Below are 17877 nucleotides of genomic sequence, written 5' to 3'. Positions count from 1 at the left end.
GTCTTGTCCTTGTTGTATCCATGTGTAATGTTGATAGTAGTGGGTGTACACAGCAGGGTTTCCGTTAGAAAAAATTGTTGCCGGCCTCAGTGTCCGGTAGATTTCAATCTACCGCTCAAATGAGAGAAATTCCGGTCAGAGTTTATTGAGCTTAAAAACAATTGATAGGCAAAAGAATGACAACAAAACAAAAGAATGACATCAAGGCATGTAGATTTATAATATTTTTACTTAAAACTAGGCTACTTTTGCGTATAAAGCCATTATATTCCAAATAAAATAAGTCCAGAGACTCGTGCTGCTGCCGACTTTAAATCAAATAGGTGTCTGTGGGCAGTCGCCCGACAATAATAAACAGCAGTCTGTTATAATCACATTTTTATGAGCTAACGAATTCCGTTATATTGGACATTTGTATTAATTATATCAAGCGAAGAACTGAGAAATTTGGCAGTGAGAGACGGCAACATTATCGTGGGTTTGCGTGACGACTCTCTCTCTCTCCACCTCCCAACGACTTATTTGCGAGAGTATGTCGATGCAGAGCAGCAGATTCAGCTGTTATTGGCTCTTTTCTGGCTCTATCTGGGGACCGCACAGCAGCGGCCTCCACCCAACATTGAATTGCCAATGGCTGAATTGGAGTACTGCAATGGCCGCTGTAATGGCCGCTGCTGCTCCGGCTCTGCAGCTACACATGCACTCGCAAAACCCAGCACTAAGCTCTCGCTGACAACATTATTATACCTGCTTGGTGAAGCAACGATGAAACAAATGTAATGATTGTTTCGTTCATCGCATAGGCTATTTAATTTTAGCCTATTTTAATACAATTCAAATAATCAAATTGTGCTTAGACTCAGGGAATTATTTTCACCTGACATTAAGACCGGAGAGATTAAATATGTCGGACTTCAACAGATTTTGCCGGTCAAATACCGGTAATTACCGGCTAACGGAAACGCTGGTACACAGACGAAAGAGTATCTACGGGGGAGAGCAAGCCTGTGTCTGGGATATAGGTTCCAGGCTATTAGCTCTTCTCGCAGCCTAGCCATCCTCTTTGTTCTTTTGGTAGAACTCTTCGGCTGCCGCAGAAGTGTTGAGAGAGTAGCAGATTCCGTTCATGGTTATTGGTATAAGCTGTAGTCAAGACTCAAGAGAGACCTGGGATGTGGTTTTTAGCCTTGCATAGCTTGGCTTTCAGTGGGCCATAAACGGAAACGGAAATGGGAAATGCTGAAATAATAACGTGAATTATTCTAAGTTACGGTATTATTTTGTCATCTTTTTTTTTGTCAACATAAAATAAGAGCAAATTCGTCATGGTTTTTGTAAAGTACATTTTTGTGTCCTCGGATGTAGTCAACTATAATGCATAAATAATTTAGTCACGTTAGTGTCACATGATCTACATTAACGTGACGTCACGTCTCGTTGTCGTCGGGGGGGGAAAAGCTTCGTTGACGACCATATTTAGTAATTATTTTCGTTGACAAAATTAACACTGCAAGTCGCTCAGAGTGGGGACTTCCTTCTATGTTCAGCTCTATATTGGGACTGTTTCAGGTAACTTGATCCAAAGGATTTTGTTTGTACATTTTGAGTGTACACATTTAAACCTTCCCTTACAGAAAAGAGAATTTTGTAATTCAAAATCTTCTAGTTAGAAGAGCATGCTGATGAAAGTCTAGCATTTAAAAAATGTGTTCAGCTCTGGTACACAAAAAAATCAACCTATATTTACCACCGTCGGCTGTGTGACCTTTTGACCTTTTGTATGACCTTTACCGAAGGTCATGTTCGATGGTTAGACTGGAGCGGCCCTCTATTTACCGCCAGTCTTGTCTGTTGAGTAAAAATATTTCTTGAGCCTTGACACTAGTTTAGCTAAACAGAGTTGAGTGATTTCAAAACACTCGTGGCTGGAAGTTAACCCTGAGGATAGAAACCCTGTTCACGAGGACTCTGATAAGCATTTCTTCATGTAAACTAACCGACCTGCGGACATGTTTTATCATGTTCAAATATTTATCAACATTGCAAAATTTTGGGTCAGGAGTCGGAACTCAATTGCCAGCTCGTCTCCAGCTCCAGAACCGGCTGTAGTCTAAAAACGAAGGCTGAGACCACTTATCGATTTATAGATAACTGCGTGAAATCAATAAGTGGCATCACTTATTAGTTTTGCACGTGTGTAAAAATAAATTCATATATATTTAAAAAAAAAAAAAAATGTTATTTAAAAAAATGTATAATAATTTATTTAACGTTAGTTCGTGTGTGAGAATAATATCTAAAATTACATTTTTTATATATATATTTGTTTTATATATATTTTTTAAATGTATAATAATAATAAAGAAATCTATTTATCGATAATTTTGTACCCATTTATCCATTCTTTCAAATGGCATATACGGTAGTCTCAGACTTACTAAAAACACATTTCGTTATTTACGTTATGGTGTGGGGGTGGCACATTTCAGTCATTGGTCCTCAATTTGTTTTCTGAAGGGGCAAGACATTTCTGTTGTAATGACGGCAACATTTCCAACTGATTGGTGCACTGCTGCTGAATGAATGTAGCACCGCACTCCCTCACTAAAACCTTAAACGTCACCCAAGTTTTGTTTCATTTGTCACATGTACATTATAGTGACATGCTTGGTTCTGTATGAGCCTCCTAAGATTGTGCTTCATACAGTAAAACAACAAAAAAAAGTAAACACTATACCAAATATACAAGACTAAAATGTACAAAATGCAAAAATGAGGGAGAAGAGGTATAGTGCAAATTTGTAGGAATAAATAGATAAAATATGGTGTAATGTATTTTTTTTCTTTTTTTATCTACTTTTTCTCCCCATTTTCTATTTTTCTCCCATCCCAATTTCGTATTGTCCAATTCTTCCCTCCCCTGTCTTGAACGTTGCTAGACTATGCCTCCCACTGGTTGGCTGTAGTGAGGATAGAAGCCTTTCATCACGTGTCCCCTCCGGTACACAAGGAGGCAGCCTGTCGCATCTTTTCACCGCAGCAGCTCGAACTCTGTGGCGAGGAGTAACGCGTGGGAGGCTCACACTGCCCCCGCTACATCCTGTTTCCGCCGCACCGGCGTCACCAAACCGACCTGTAGGAGTCGCTGTCCACAACGTCCAATCCCCACCCACCGGCTTTCCCACCCTCTTAACACTTGCCAATTGTGTTAGTATGAACGACCGGCCAGCCGGTAGCAACGCCGAGAGCTGGGCTCGAACCCAGCGTCTCCTGCGTTAGTGGCGAGCGCCTTGCCCACTGCGCCAATCAGCCGCCCCATATGGTGTAATGTTTAAAGTGAGTGTGTGCATGTTGTGTGCAGTGAATGTAGAATGGATGAGTTAATATTACAGTGAGTTGTCCACATTCATTGAGCAGCCAATCGGGCATATGATGAAGACTCGGCCCAGTAGGGTTTAGTGTGTGGTGTGCCTATTGCTTATTAACAGCGGAGGAGTGCGCCGAATGCTTCCGCGTTTTCCCTGATTGGCTGCGACACGCCCCGCGGCAGGCCCGGCAACCGCAGAGCGGAGCGGCAGAGCTTGCGGCATTATTTAGCCGTAAACCGCCATGATTCTCATTCGAAGCTTAGCTCACCTGGCAGCGCGGCGGTCCTGCGGTCCTTTCAAGTTCGAATCTCATCAATTTTTTTTTCTTTTTTCTTTTTTTAAACATGTATTCTTTCGCCGGTTAAGGTTAGGCATGGTTACGGTTAAGGTTAGGCATTGTTTCGGAGTTGGTTAAGGTTAGAAAGGTTAAGTTTAGGCGCTGTTAAGGAGCTGGTTAAGGTTAGAGTTTGTCTTAGAGAATGGCAATATTCTTTCTATGGTTAAGGTTAAGGTTAGGCATGGTTAAGGTTAAGGTTAGGCATTGTTTCGGAGTTGGTTAAGGTTAGAAAGGTTAAGTTTAGGCGCTGTTAAGGAGCTGGTTAAGGTTAGCGTTTGTCTTAGAGAATGGCAATAGACAGCCTATTTCCGCACTGCCGCTCTCTCGCGCTGCCGCGGTCACATGGTCACATTGTCACATTCTTGCACTCCTCCGCTGTTAAAAAGCAACACGCGTGTGGTGTCCGTGTCACCGTGCTTCCACACTACTGTTCACTAGTTCATTCAGCCGTTAACAGTAGGGTTGGGTACAGTTCACATTTGAACCAGTACCTGGAATTCGGTAGCGGTACTCAATGGTACCTTTTAGTTTTTTCGGTACTTAACATTAAACGCCACAAGCTTCCCCCATCCTTCACTGTCTAGCGCCAGCTTTTCTTGACAATTTTCACGATCTTTGCGGAGCTATTGTATATTCTATATATTATAGCTATGGAGACAATAGTATGGCTCATTTGACAGACACTATTTCTAGTCCAACATGTAAAAAAGAGTTTGTTTCTACACACTGTAGTTTATTACATGCTAAACATCGGCCATTTCCGCGTTCTATGCAATAAGCCCAAATCGTTCTGGTTGATCCCCTGAACTCCCAAATACTCCCAAATCAAAGGTATATACCATGTACACATGTCCCTTCTCAAACAAATCACCCCTGATTTATGAATTACTACTGGACAACAACCTCAACCTGCTCCTCCTCACTGAAACCTGGCAACAGCCCTCGGACTTCTACTCCCTCAACCAAGCTACCCCCCCAAACTACTGCTTCATCGCCAAGCCCCGCCTCTCTGGTCGAGGGGGGGGGGGGCGTCTTGCCGTTTTCCACAAACTCTCCCTATCCATCACTGGACTGCACCTAAACCTCCCTCCCATGCTATCCTTTGAATACCTTGCCTTCTCCCTCTCCAACTATATCACTGCACTACTCCTCTACCGCCCTCCAAAGCCTCATCCCTCTTTTCTAACTGAACTTTCTGATCTCCTGACCATAGCCTCCACTCTCTCCACCCGCCTCCTACTTACCGGTGACCTCAACATCCATATTGACCAACCTAACTCAAACCTCACTCCTGACTTCCTCTCCCTCCTTGACTGTTTTAGCGTCACCCAGCACATCAACTTTCCCACCCACCAAAAAGGCCACACACTCGACCTTGTTTGCTCTGCCTCCCTACCCATATCCAATCCTCACCCAATCCCATTCCCACTCTCTGACCACTACTGCATCCTTTTCGCTGCTCCCCTTCCCCCACCCCACCACTCCAATAAACGCACCATCTTTTTCCGTAACATAAAATCCATTGACCCTCTCACACTGTCTCAGTCCATATCCTCTGCCTTTCCCCCTGACTCCGCCCCCCTCTAACCCCGACGACTATGCCCTCCTCCTCAACTCTACTCTCTCTGACTCCCTTGACTCACTGGCACCCCTGAAAACCATCACTATCTCATTCACCACCTCTTCCCCCATGTACACTCCAGAACTCCGCTCTATGAAGCAGACCGGCCGTCAACTAGAACGCCTCTATAAAAAAAACCACCTCACCATCCACGCCGACCTCCACAAACAGCACGTCTCCTCCTACCGTGATGCACTTCAAGCTGCCAAATCTGCCCACTACTCCACCATCATCAACAGCAGCAACCGCAACCCCCGGACCCTCTTCTCCACTGTCAAGAAACTCCTACAACCCCCGGACAATAACTCACTCTCCTCCCCTGACCTCTGCAACTCGTTTCTCCTCTTCTTCAATAATAAAATATCTCAAATCAACAGCTCACTGACTGCCCGCATTGCCAACTCCCCCACCCTCGCCCCCCCTCACTATATTTTCCCCCCCACCTGACTCCATCCCTCCCACCCCTTTTACTACCTTCGCCCCAGTCGACTCCTCCTTCATCATGGACCTCATGACCACCTCCAAGACCACTACCTGCTCCCTTGACCCCCTCCCCACTACTCTCACCAAAGCCTGCCTCCCTGCTCTCATCCCCCACCTCACCGCCCTTTTCAACCAGTCATTATCCCTAGGCCACGTCCCCTCCCCCTATAAACTCGCCGCTGTCACCCCTGTCCTCAAAAAACCCACTCTCGACCCATCCAACCTCTCCAACTACCGCCCCATATCCAATCTTCCTTTTTTCTCCAAAACACTGGAACGCATTGCTGCCTCCCAACTCCACTCCCATCTCCAGTCCAACACCTTCTATGAACCCCTTCAGTCTGGCTTCTGTCCCGCTCACAGCACCGAAACTGCACTGGTTAAAGTCATCAACAACCTCCTCATCTCCGCTGATTCCGGTGCCCTCAACATCCTGATCCTACTCGATCTCAGTGCAGCCTTTGACACAGTGTGTCACTATATCCTCCTCCAAAGGCTGCACCAGCTGGGTGTTGAGGGCACAGCACTTGGCTGGTTCTCCTCCTACCTCACAGACGGACACCAATTCATCTCCCTCTCCGGCCACACCTCTTCCCCCTCCCCAGTCACTCAGGGGGTCCCCCAAGGCTCAGTCCTTGGCCCCCTGCTCTTCATCTGCTACATTCTCCCCCTTGGTCACATCATCCGTAAATACCACCTCAACTTCCACTGCTACGCTGATGACACCCAAATCTACATCAGTACACAATCCCCCCACAGCCCACCCCTCAGTCACATCGAATCCTGCATTACCGAACTCCAAACTTGGATGACTCACAACTTCCTCAAATTGAACAGTGACAAGACGGAACTTCTCATTATTGGCACCAAAACCACCCTCACCAGATCCGGACCCATCACACTCACCATCAATGACTCCACCATCACCCCCTCCCCCCTAGTCCGAAAACCTTGGTGTCCTCCTTGACCCCACCCTCTCATTTGACCCCCACGTCCGCTCCATTGTAAAAATATCTTACTTTCACCTCCGCAACATTGCAAAAATCCGTCACTGCCTCTCCCCCCCCCCCCTGCTGCTGAATCCCTCATTCACGCCTTCATCTCCTCCCGCCTGGACTATTGCAACTCCCTCCTCACTGGCATCACCTCCCGCTCCCTCCATAAACTGCAAATGGTCCAAAACTCAGCCGCCCGCCTCTTCACTAACACCCGGTCCTGTGAACACATCACTCCTGTCCTCCACTCTCTCCACTGGCTCCCGATCAAACACTGCATAAACTTTAAAACACTACTCCTCACCTTCAAAGCCCTTCACAGCCTGGCCCCCCCCTACCTGACTGATCTCCTTCTTCCCTACCGCCCCACCCGTTCCCTCCGGTCCTCCTCCACTGCCTCCCTCACTGTCCCGACATCCAAACTCAAAAACTTTGGAGATCGGGCCTTCTCCCGCACTGCACCCCGACTCTGGAACTCCCTCCCTCAGTCCATCAGAGACTCTCCTACACTAGGGCTGGCCTCTAAATGATATCGCAATATTTTTTTGCCATATCGCGATACACGATATATATCGTGATATTTTGACATTTCCTCTAAAGTACTTAAAAATGCTTGATTTAACCCTTGCATACAGTCACGCCAATATGATGATTATAATAAGTCCCTGCAACATATGTTTGCATTATTAAACCATGAAGATGCTTTAAAAAATAATTTAATGAAAATGTACTAAGAGTAGTCTACTGACTAATAAAAAAAATTATTTACATCTAAGACCATTTATATAAAAACTCTTGGGTGCCTTTTTTTTTGCACAGTACTGTGTTTTCTATCCACTTTAGCCAAACACACACATATATGTATATATATACACACACTACTGTGAGAAAATAATAATCACACACAAAGGTATAATGGCTTATAGCAGACTTAATGATTTTAGAATATTTCAGATAATGAAATTAAATGTTTATCATCAACTATCCAGTTAGTATTTATACTGTCTGTAACGTTTGGCTACTTTAAATCATTGAATGTAGAGAGAGAGAGAGAGAGAGAGGGGGCGAGAATGAACAAGAGAGCCAGCCCCCCCCCCTCGGGTTTTGTTCTAGGTTCACGTTTTGATCGTCTAAGCCAGGGGTTCCCAAACTTTTCAGGCCGGGACCCAGAAAATAAGGCGTCAGAGAGCCGCGGCCCAATGCACATCGTCAGGTTTTTTTTTTTTTTTTTTTTTGCCAGGCGACCGATTTTTTAAGCCAAATATCACTTCAATCCTATTAAGTTAGTTCAAGTTAGTTATTCATTTATATGTGCTATTTATGAGAGGGCTAACTTGTTGCAAAATAATAATGATAATAATAATAGCCTCATTAACACTATGATCGCCGATGACGTGTTTAGACGTCATTCCTAGCCATGCTCATTCTGCCGAAGACGCCGTAACTCGTATTTGATGTCAATAATTCAAAAATCTGTGATCGAAATCATATTTCCCCTCCGGAGCCCTGAGACACACTGCAAAGCTCCACTCAACTCTCTAGCGGTTCAAGAACGCCATCTGGTGGCCGATCGGCAGATCGCCAACCGGAAATGACCCTTTGAACCGGTAGTGCTCATCCATATGTGGTCCGGGCACTCGCTATCGTTACAGAGACTCCGTCTTGACACAGTGAACATCGATCGGTGCAAATAACTCGAAAAAACAACATGATTTGGACGTGTATATACTATTATACAACCTGGAAATGGATCGGGCATTTCTCCATCCCATAATAGAAACAAATCTGTTCCACGCTCATCTGCCAGCGGCGCGAGGAAGCCACGGTAAGATTCAGCGTTATATTCTAACGTGTTTCATATAAACTGCTATGATGAACATATGACCCACTCTGGATGAATCATCTAACGCTGCCCACGGAATTATAAACGATCCCCCGCCCATCCGGTCATCATCAGATGATATGTAGTAACTCCTAGAAGCACATCCAGTTGACATTTTTTATCTCGCACAGATTCCTACCAAACTGTATTTGATCATCAATATAATGCATTTAGGGCTATAAATCACGTTCTGGAGAAAGCTGCAGAAAGAGATGAAAACATACTTATACATTAGACCATACTTTACTATGAATATGTGAATGAAAAAGTTTAACGTTGCTACACAATGAACAATACATATAGGACTTTGAATGGGCCCTAATAATGGCAATGTAGCAATAGAATTTAAAAAGTTATAGCCCTGCAAAGAAGGGGACTTTCTCTATAGACAAATAGAGCCGGCAACCTACGGTTGATAATGAATTTAACCCATGGCAGCCAAAGTGTTAATATAAAACCATATAGTCACATTTTAGAATACAATAGAATAGAATTTTAGAATACAACTAGAAACACTGTCCTGGCCTGCTTCTAAGTTCAGTGACCTGACAAAAAAAAAACATTGGATTTTTTTTCTTTCTTTTTAAATCATCTCGCGACCCTCCCGTGGCTGCTCACGCCCCACCTTTGGGTCGCGACCCTGACTTTGGGAACCACTGGTCTAAGCTGCCGTAGGTGATGACGTCACACTCGAATGTAAACAGGAAGAGATGGAGATGGAGACACACGGAGATGGAAATTGGATGATATACAGAAACGAATAACCAATAAATATGAAGTTATGTTTAAACTTCTGTTGTCAAGCGTCAATATAACCCACCCCCTTTCCTCACGAATGGAACTAGTCTTGTGGAGTCCGCTTTGACCGTTTTCCAGGGTTAGCAGCTATCGCTAGTTAGCTTAGCATAATCCTAATGGATACCTTGGTTATCAGCTACCGTTAGCTCATTGCTTGTGTCAATTAAATTGCATGTTATTAAAGGTCCGCGCTGGTCTGTCTAATGAAATTACAACCGCAACATTATATCGCACTGTACAGCCCTGACTACACTAACGTTAGCCTATAGCTCCGCCATCCCTGCTAGTCGGGACCAGTACACTAACGTTAGCCTATAGCTCCGCCGTCCCTGCTACACTCGGGACCAGTACACTAACGTTAGCCTATTAGCTCCGCCGTCCCTTCTCGAGGAAAGCACTGCGTGTGTCTCTCGGCCGCGGGCGGCGCCATATAAACTAATACTCGATGTTCGCGATATAGTACAGTACTACATCTCGGGTAGAACAATCCGCGATACATCGAGTATACTCGATATATCCTCCACCCCTACTCTCCACCTTCAAAGCTTGCCTCAAAACCCACCTGTTCTCCCTTGCCTTTAACCCCCCCCCCACCCATAACCCCCCCCCCCTCTCCAACCTGACTGATATCTGTCTCCTGTCTTTTTGTGCTATCATGCTGTCTTCCCTGTTCCCCCCATGGTCTCATGTTCCTTTTGTTTTTGTTTCTTTGCTGTCTCTTTGCTTTTGTTTATTTGTTATTACTTTGCTCCCGACTATTGTCAGCGACTTCGGGTTATTGAGAAGAGCTATATAAATTAAATTAATTATTGGGCGGCTACGTGGCGTAGTGGGCAAGACGCTCACCACGAATGCGGAGACGCTGGGCTCGCCTGTTCGAGCCCAGCGCTCCACATTGCTTTCAGTTTAGCTGGTCATTCATACTAATACACATTGGCCGTATTAGGGGGTGGGAAACTGATTGGTGGGGATCGGGCGTTGTGGACAGCGACTCCTACAGGTCGGTTGGTGCGCCTGCGCAGTAGAATCAGGAAGTGTCGGGGGCAGCGTGAGCCTCCCACGCGTTACTCCTCGCCACTGAGAGATCGAGCTGCGCAGGTGAAAAGATGCGACTGCTGTTACCTCAAGTACCGGAGGGGACTTGTGCTATGTATGACTTAGTCCACATTGCAGCCGGCTTGTGGGAGGCAAGAAACAGCGTTCGTGACAGGGGAGGGTTGAATTGGATGATACGAAATTGGGATGGGAGAAAATATAGAAAATGGGAGAAAAAGTGGATCAAAATTTTTTTTAATTAATTATTATTATTATTATTAAGATCATCAATGGGGTGGGGAGGGGGTAGTCTTTCTTACCCTGAAAATGCGATCGTTACAAAACACTTGGTTTAGGTCCGGTTGATCGTGTGTGTGATCGTGATGTGATGCTCCTGTGTAAAACACGTTCCTCTCTTCCTCAGCTCATCGGCATGACAAGAACATGCACTTACATCCAGGAGCACTCGGTGGTCGACCCCAAAGAGAAGTCCTTCGAGCTGAAGTCAACAAATGTGAGTTGGACCCTTAACACTTTGACCGCCACTAGGGATGGGTACCGAATTCGGTACTTTTAAAGGTACCTACCGAAACACGTCGGTACTACCGAGTATCAATTCACGTGAGATCCAACGGTGCCAATTTTCGGTTATTTATTCATTTATTTTGTTTACAGCAAAACGAAACTACACGTTAACACATTCATGCCAACCACGTATATATACGTGATTCGGCACCATGCTTAACACATTGAGTGCCACGGACGCGTTTTGTCGTTAGTTCATGCCGACCGCTGAGTGCCCCCGACGCTATATAGCGTTTGTTTGGCTTTTTTTTTTATTTTTATTTTTTTATTGGCGATTTGAATTCATATTTCATCAATCGAGCCTCGGGTTAGTGCTGCAGAGTCTCTCTGAGCTCAATTGGGAAGATACCGCCCCCTATCGTCTCTCCCTGTGTAACTGCACCCCATTACTTTACACTGATGCAGGGGGGCGGGCCAGTTTGCTCATTTAACTTTTCCGTCAAGCCAACTGAAGGATCGATTGTGCTCGCCAGCCCGGAAAACGTGTGGATTATGTATTTACAGTACCAACACTGTAATCGATAAGCGTGACTGATATTTGGACTGGCGATCAGGAATTGGAATAATCTTTTTGGATAACATCTGATCTCCGGTAAGGAATTTATTTTACCAGTCTTCAGAGCTGTTTTCACCTATATCTCAGCGTTTGCCCTATGCGTGTGTGTGTGGCTGTGATCGCTGATGAGGAAATGAGAGAATAGATTTTTCAGCCCGCCTCTATAGCGTGCATAAGTACACATATACTATCGATAATCTAGCGTTTATTTGAAAACGATTCATAAATAGGCCGAAAAATGACTAGGCCGAAAAATGACAACGATTTTGTGTATGCTAGAATATTCCAGTAAATGCCTTTTTATCACGGAATCTATATATTTTCCTGAAAAACGAGGGCTTTTCAAAATGCTATAAAATGAAAATTAACCGATTTTTATTAAAAAAAAAAAAAAAAAAAAAAGAGAAATCCGTTTCGACAATGTTGACTGCAAACAAGTCATTGATAAGCGACAGGCAGATTAGACACAGCCATAATTTAAGACGGAGATTATGCGATCACAATGCTATCATTGAAGTGGGTGCTGGCATTTAACCATGTTTCCCATGTTAATGGCTGGCACTCAAACTGTTAAAGGGCCGGTAAACTTGTTTTTGCTTTTATTGCGTTTTAATAAACTACTCAATGTCACGGAGCGGCACTGCAGATGTAGCGTCACGGTGACCAAATTCGTCCACATTTTCCTAGGATTCTATCACATTTTCATAACAATAGCGAATATAACTTACCCTGCGCCGTTTTCATTGAGGTTTCTTACAAATGTTCACCTTTTAAACCAATGCTGCCATCTACTGACAACAGAAAGGTAGTGTATAACGTTAAGTTGATTAGAGAGGTTACCCGCACTTGTAAAACACATTCTAGAGATTCCCACTTTTTACTAGGGATGCACGATATTGCTTTTTTGACACCGATACCGATAACTTTATGCTCCTCAAGCCGATAACCGATATCGATAACCGATATTTATTGTATTATAATTTTTTTTTATATATATATATATATATATATATATATATATATATATATATATATATTTTTTTTATCAAATGTTTTTTTTTCCAACATGAAACAAAACATATCACAATACAATAATAATACATAAAAAGACTTCCCAGGACAATAACTTAACACCAACTTAAATGTGACCTAACCAGACAACAGAAACAAAAGCCAAGACAACAGTTTTGACTGATAAAGTGACCATATTTATTTTTCCAAATGAAAATTCACAATCCGTCAACAGCTTGTGGTGCATCCAACCTAAGACGCTCGAAGCTTTTTGTTCTTCTTTTTTCAAAGCGGAGCCTTGAAAAAGAGGCTTTGAGTGGACACATCACCACCTCACATCACCACCACAACGGGTCACCTGCAGCATCACCACCGCCACGGTGTTGGGGGCCCGCTTGTACCTATTGACGAGTCGTTTGCTAAATTAAAGAAGTTTGACAGAAGGGCAACCAGCCAGGCAGCGCCGTTATCTCACGGGACGAGTAGCTACATTAGTTAGCCAACAACCAGCCAGGCAGCGCCGTTATCTCACGGGACGTGTAGCTACATTAGTTAGCCAACAACCAGCCAGGCAGCTAGGGATGGGAATTGATAGGATTTTATCGATACGATTCCATTATCGATTCTGCTTATCGATTCGATTCTTTATCGATTCCCTTATCGATACCTGATCAATTTATAATTTAAATAGATAAATTGGAAATGCAACAGAACTAAGCTGGTTAGAATAACAACATGCAACTTGACATTTCTGATTGTCATTTATTGTTGAGCCCCCATGTCAGGGGCGACAGTGGCTCGGGAGGTAGAGCAGTCGTCTGGCAATCTGGAGGTTCCCGGTTCGATTCCCACTCCTCCCGGGCAGCGTGTCGATGTGTCTTTGAGCAAGACACTTAACCCCTAACTGCTCCCGATGAGCAGGTTGGCACATTGCATGGTTGCCTCCGCCGTCGTTGTGTGAATGTGTGAGTGATTGGGTAAAATGTAAGGAACAAATTGTAAAGCGCTTTGGATAAAAGCGCTATATAAAAAAGCAGCCATTTACCATGTCAGAAAAATACAAAAACTGTAAAAAATAAAACATTAACTATAGCCTACACTTAAATAAAATAATGTATTTGAGATTCTCTTAAAATGTATTTATTTTTTTATTCTTAAACTAATTTAATCTATTGAATAACAGGTCGTTATTCCTCTGACTTCTGTCTCACACACACACACACACACACACAGAGCTCCCTCCCCGGGCCCCTGTCCTGTAAGGTATTGGCTTGTGTTGCTACACGGACACATTTGTATGTTGCACCACGGAACTTCCTGTTCCTGTCTTACAGATTACAGACTTGTAAACAAACACTACGTCTCTTATTATATGTGAACTAAAGAGTACAAGGTTTACACAACAGCCCCCACCCGCTGTTTTATTGTATTTGTACCTGTACTATCCGCTGTCAGCTGTTTATCTCTCTCTGAGAGCTTGATTAAATAGCGTTAGCTCACGTTAGCTCCGCGGCTAATTTTAGCTCACCCCGAACTAAATCAATGACTAGGTTCTCGATTCCCATCCCTACAGGCAGCGCCGTTATCTCACGGGACGAGTAGCTACATTAGTTAGCCAACAACCAGGCAGGCAGCACCGTTATCTCACGGGATGAGTAGCTACATTAGTTAGCCAACAACCAGCCAGGCAGCGCCGTTATCTCACGGGACGAGTAGCTACATTAGTTAGCCAACAACCAGCCAGGCAGCGCCGTTATCTCCCGGGACGAGTAGCTTCATTAGTTAGCCAACAACCAGTCAAGCTAACGTTAGCTGGCTCCAGCAGCTTGTTGATGTTGTCGGGAGCATTTAGCCTGCTGGCTACCTAGCTCCACTTCAACCAGCATCGGGAGATCCAGCAGTCGATCTGTCGATCTGCTGGAGCCAGCTAACGTTAGGTTGCTGAGGCTATTGGCACATCGACAAGCTGCTGGATCTCCCGATGCTGGTTGAAGTGGAGCTAGGTAGCCAGCAGGCTAAATGCTCCGCGACGCTGAACTGCATGCGCCGGTCTGTCTGTCTTGTGGAACGTCTGCATTGCATTTATTACAAATAGCAAGCGATCTTTTTACTCTGAAACTCCGAGTACCGACGCGGCCATCTTTGTTGTTAACGTTAACTTGCGTGGCTACGTCACAGCCAAGAAAGGGAGCGCTGGATTTGTGTAAAACGCCCTGTTCCTAAACCACACGCTGTCAGTCGTAGCACAGTACTGACAAAACGGGAGGAGACTTTAGTCAAAACAAACGCACTTCATTCCAATTCACCCACACCGCATTTCTTTTTACCAAAAAATATATTATATTATCGGAGCTATTAATAACGGTATCGAGTTTATCGGGATGACGTCATAATTGCTGATATCGGCGCGATAATTATCGGCCCGATAATTATCATGCATCCCTACTTTTTACTGGTACATACGTTCATATCTAATAGTCTTTAGATGACTAAATATAGATGAATACTCATGAAATTTAATATATATTCTAAAATAAGTATAATTTCACTTCACCTACCTGTCGACAAAATGGGGTGTGACCGAATTTGGGCGTTCCCAGACAAAGAGAGTGACCGAGATTGGTCTACGTTCCGTTACCCTACTCTTGAGATTCAGAAAAGTGCATTACCGGCCAGATCCTGGTAGTGGCGCTGTCTCGATAATGCAATGTTCCCTGTTACAGACCGGTGTTTTTTTTTTTTTTCATCATGGGTGGACTTTTTTGTTAGCCTAAAGCTAGGCCTGTAGCCTGTAGCCCGGAATACTTTTTGCAACGTGGAATTCAGTATGCAGTAAAGGAATATAGCGTCAGCCAATGGACATATCGATCTACCAGATGGCGATCAATAACTGGGAAATCCTTTTTGGCATCCAACCGGCCACAGGTAAGAACGATTTCACGTAGATTTCATGCTGATCAGGCCTTGTTATCATAGCCAACCAGCCGATCAGTGAATGAGGCTACAATAACGAATGCCGTTATTGGTAATCAATAATCAGAAACTACGTCCCCCCCCCCCCCCCCCTTTCATGCACTCATGGTGGAACATGATACCGATCATATGCATTTTGATTTTTATCTCTAGCTTGTGTATGGCCGAAACAGCAATCGATTTAACGTTATTAGCTTAGCGCCTTATAACTAGCCTTGCAGGAATTATACCAGACCAATCTCATATAACGCTCATATTCACGACGCTATAAAATGGGAACGTATTGATGAAAAAAATTATATTTCTTTAAGGCATATTGAAGGGAAGGTTTATAGTGTCAATTGACAATGAGAATGGACACGGCAATCATTTAAAATATAGATTTAGCTCTACAAACACCCTCACGCATAGTTAAATCATGTTATGATAAGCTGGCCTTATAGAGTGGGCCCGTCTAATCCCTGTGGCCGTCAATGTGTTAAGCGGTTCAGCTTGTGCAAACCAAGCGTTGGCACTTTGTGTGTGTGTGTGTGTGCGCGAGAGTGAGAGAGGGCACCCAACGCCACACACACAGAGACAGTGTCGATCGGGGTAGAAATAAATATCAGATCAACGATCAAATTTATATATAGTGTTCTTACCTGTAATGCAAAAGAAATAATCCAATTATCTGATCGCCATTCCAAATACTGCTTGTGGAGGTCCGTACCACATTACTGACCATTACACACTGACGGGCGGGCGGGGTTACTGTTCCATGCCATCGTTGTTGAGGCCTACCTTGCCTGAGTATTTAAACCCCGCCCGCACGGCTCGGATCGTTGCAGAAAATAAACTACATCATTCCCAATGGAGTGCAATACCAGCTGGAAGGTGTAGGTGGTGGTATTTGCCCTTTTGCGAGCTCAGACCCATTCCCAACGATAACATCAGGCTGGATGGATTAAAATGAATGGATATCGCTAATAAAAGAAATAGCGATTAAAACCTGACTATACTTGTGATTGGCGCTCAAGCGATGGCGAGTTAACGCGACTATCATCGGGGTCTAGCGCTGAATGAGTTAAAGGAACACACCAACATTATCGGGAATCCGTGTACCGTCTTCTCCAGAATCTGACAAAAAAGATGGATACCACTTTCCTCTGTGCGTTCCGTAGAAAGCTGTCCGGCTGCAAATGAACAGAAGCTCATTTGAGTTTTAAGCTAGGCTAGCGGTCCGTATCTGCTTCCATTAATTTGTGCTGTGCTAGGCTTGCTTGCAGCAGGATTGCTTTCTACTAAACGGACAGAGAGGAAATTGGCATCCATCTTCTGGTCTGACTCTGGAGAAGACTGAATGAATGCTGGATTATTATTTTAATGAACTAGTTCTCATGATGATTTGTAAACAAACGCATAGCATTGGAATATTGACTTTAGCAGCAGTTACGATTGCAGCGCTTTGAAGCTATAATGCACCCTTTTCTGTCTGTAGATCTCCTTCACGAACATAGTGTCTGTAGATGAGAAGTTGACGTACAGGCCGCACCCGCAAGATCCTGAAAAGTAAGTCTCACTACATCTTGACACATTTTAATTTGAAAAAGAAATGCGTCTATAACCACTGGGGATCATTCACTGTAAACGGCAAAGGTGTAGCTTGTAGTTTGTGCATATATATATTTGTGTTTGCATTGATGAAACTGCTCTTTATTGTTCCTTGCTGGACTTGAAATGTTTTTTTTGTAAACAAAACAAATTATATAATGAGTCTATGACGCTCTGGTCACTGATGCAGAAGTAAACGACCACTTGAACAATGACTGGGACCAGCATCCCTAAACATTTCTGGTTTTAATTATTTTCAATTTATATCAATTCACTTTTGGAACGGATACGTCGCCATCCTGTTGTTTCTGCAAACGTGTGCTTTACACTGTTTTCTTTATTTATTTTACCTTTCATCAAATTTCTATCCGTTCAGTGACGGATCAATGTAGCCATGTAGCGTGAAGTTTAAACCCTGTTGTTTGTCTGTGTCTCAGGACGGTGCTGACACAAGAGGCTCTGATCACGGTGAAGGGGATGAGCTTGGGGAGCTACCTGGAGAGCCTCATGGCCAAGACCATCTCTGCCAACGCGGGCAAGGTGAGCCTGCCCTTCTATTCCCTCTCTCCATCCCTCTATTCCTCTCTCTATTCCTACTTCTATCCCTCTCTATTCCTCCCTCCATCCCTCTATTCCTCCCTCT

At 44.1% G+C, this 17877-nt stretch overlaps 1 protein-coding gene across 1 annotated transcript in view; it reads left to right on the top strand.

Annotated features, from left to right (window-relative positions):
* The window catches only part of LOC311244456 (PRELI domain containing protein 3B-like), a 38636-nt gene that overhangs the window by 16986 nt on the left and 3773 nt on the right, over nucleotides 1-17877 (top strand). The window contains exons 3-5 of the mRNA XM_084333974.1: nucleotides 10944-11033; nucleotides 17122-17192; nucleotides 17672-17774. Of these exons, the coding sequence (XP_084190100.1) occupies nucleotides 10944-11033; nucleotides 17122-17192; nucleotides 17672-17774 (264 nt within the window). The remainder of the gene's footprint in view (nucleotides 1-10943; nucleotides 11034-17121; nucleotides 17193-17671; nucleotides 17775-17877) is intronic.

Source organism: Notolepis coatsorum (genome assembly GCF_963971535.1).
Source record: "Notolepis coatsorum genome assembly, chromosome: 17".
In the NCBI taxonomy this organism is placed as follows: Eukaryota; Metazoa; Chordata; class Actinopteri; order Aulopiformes; family Paralepididae; genus Notolepis; species Notolepis coatsorum.
Note: the sequence above shows the minus strand (reverse complement) of the source record. Positions and strands in the feature narration are given on the sequence as shown.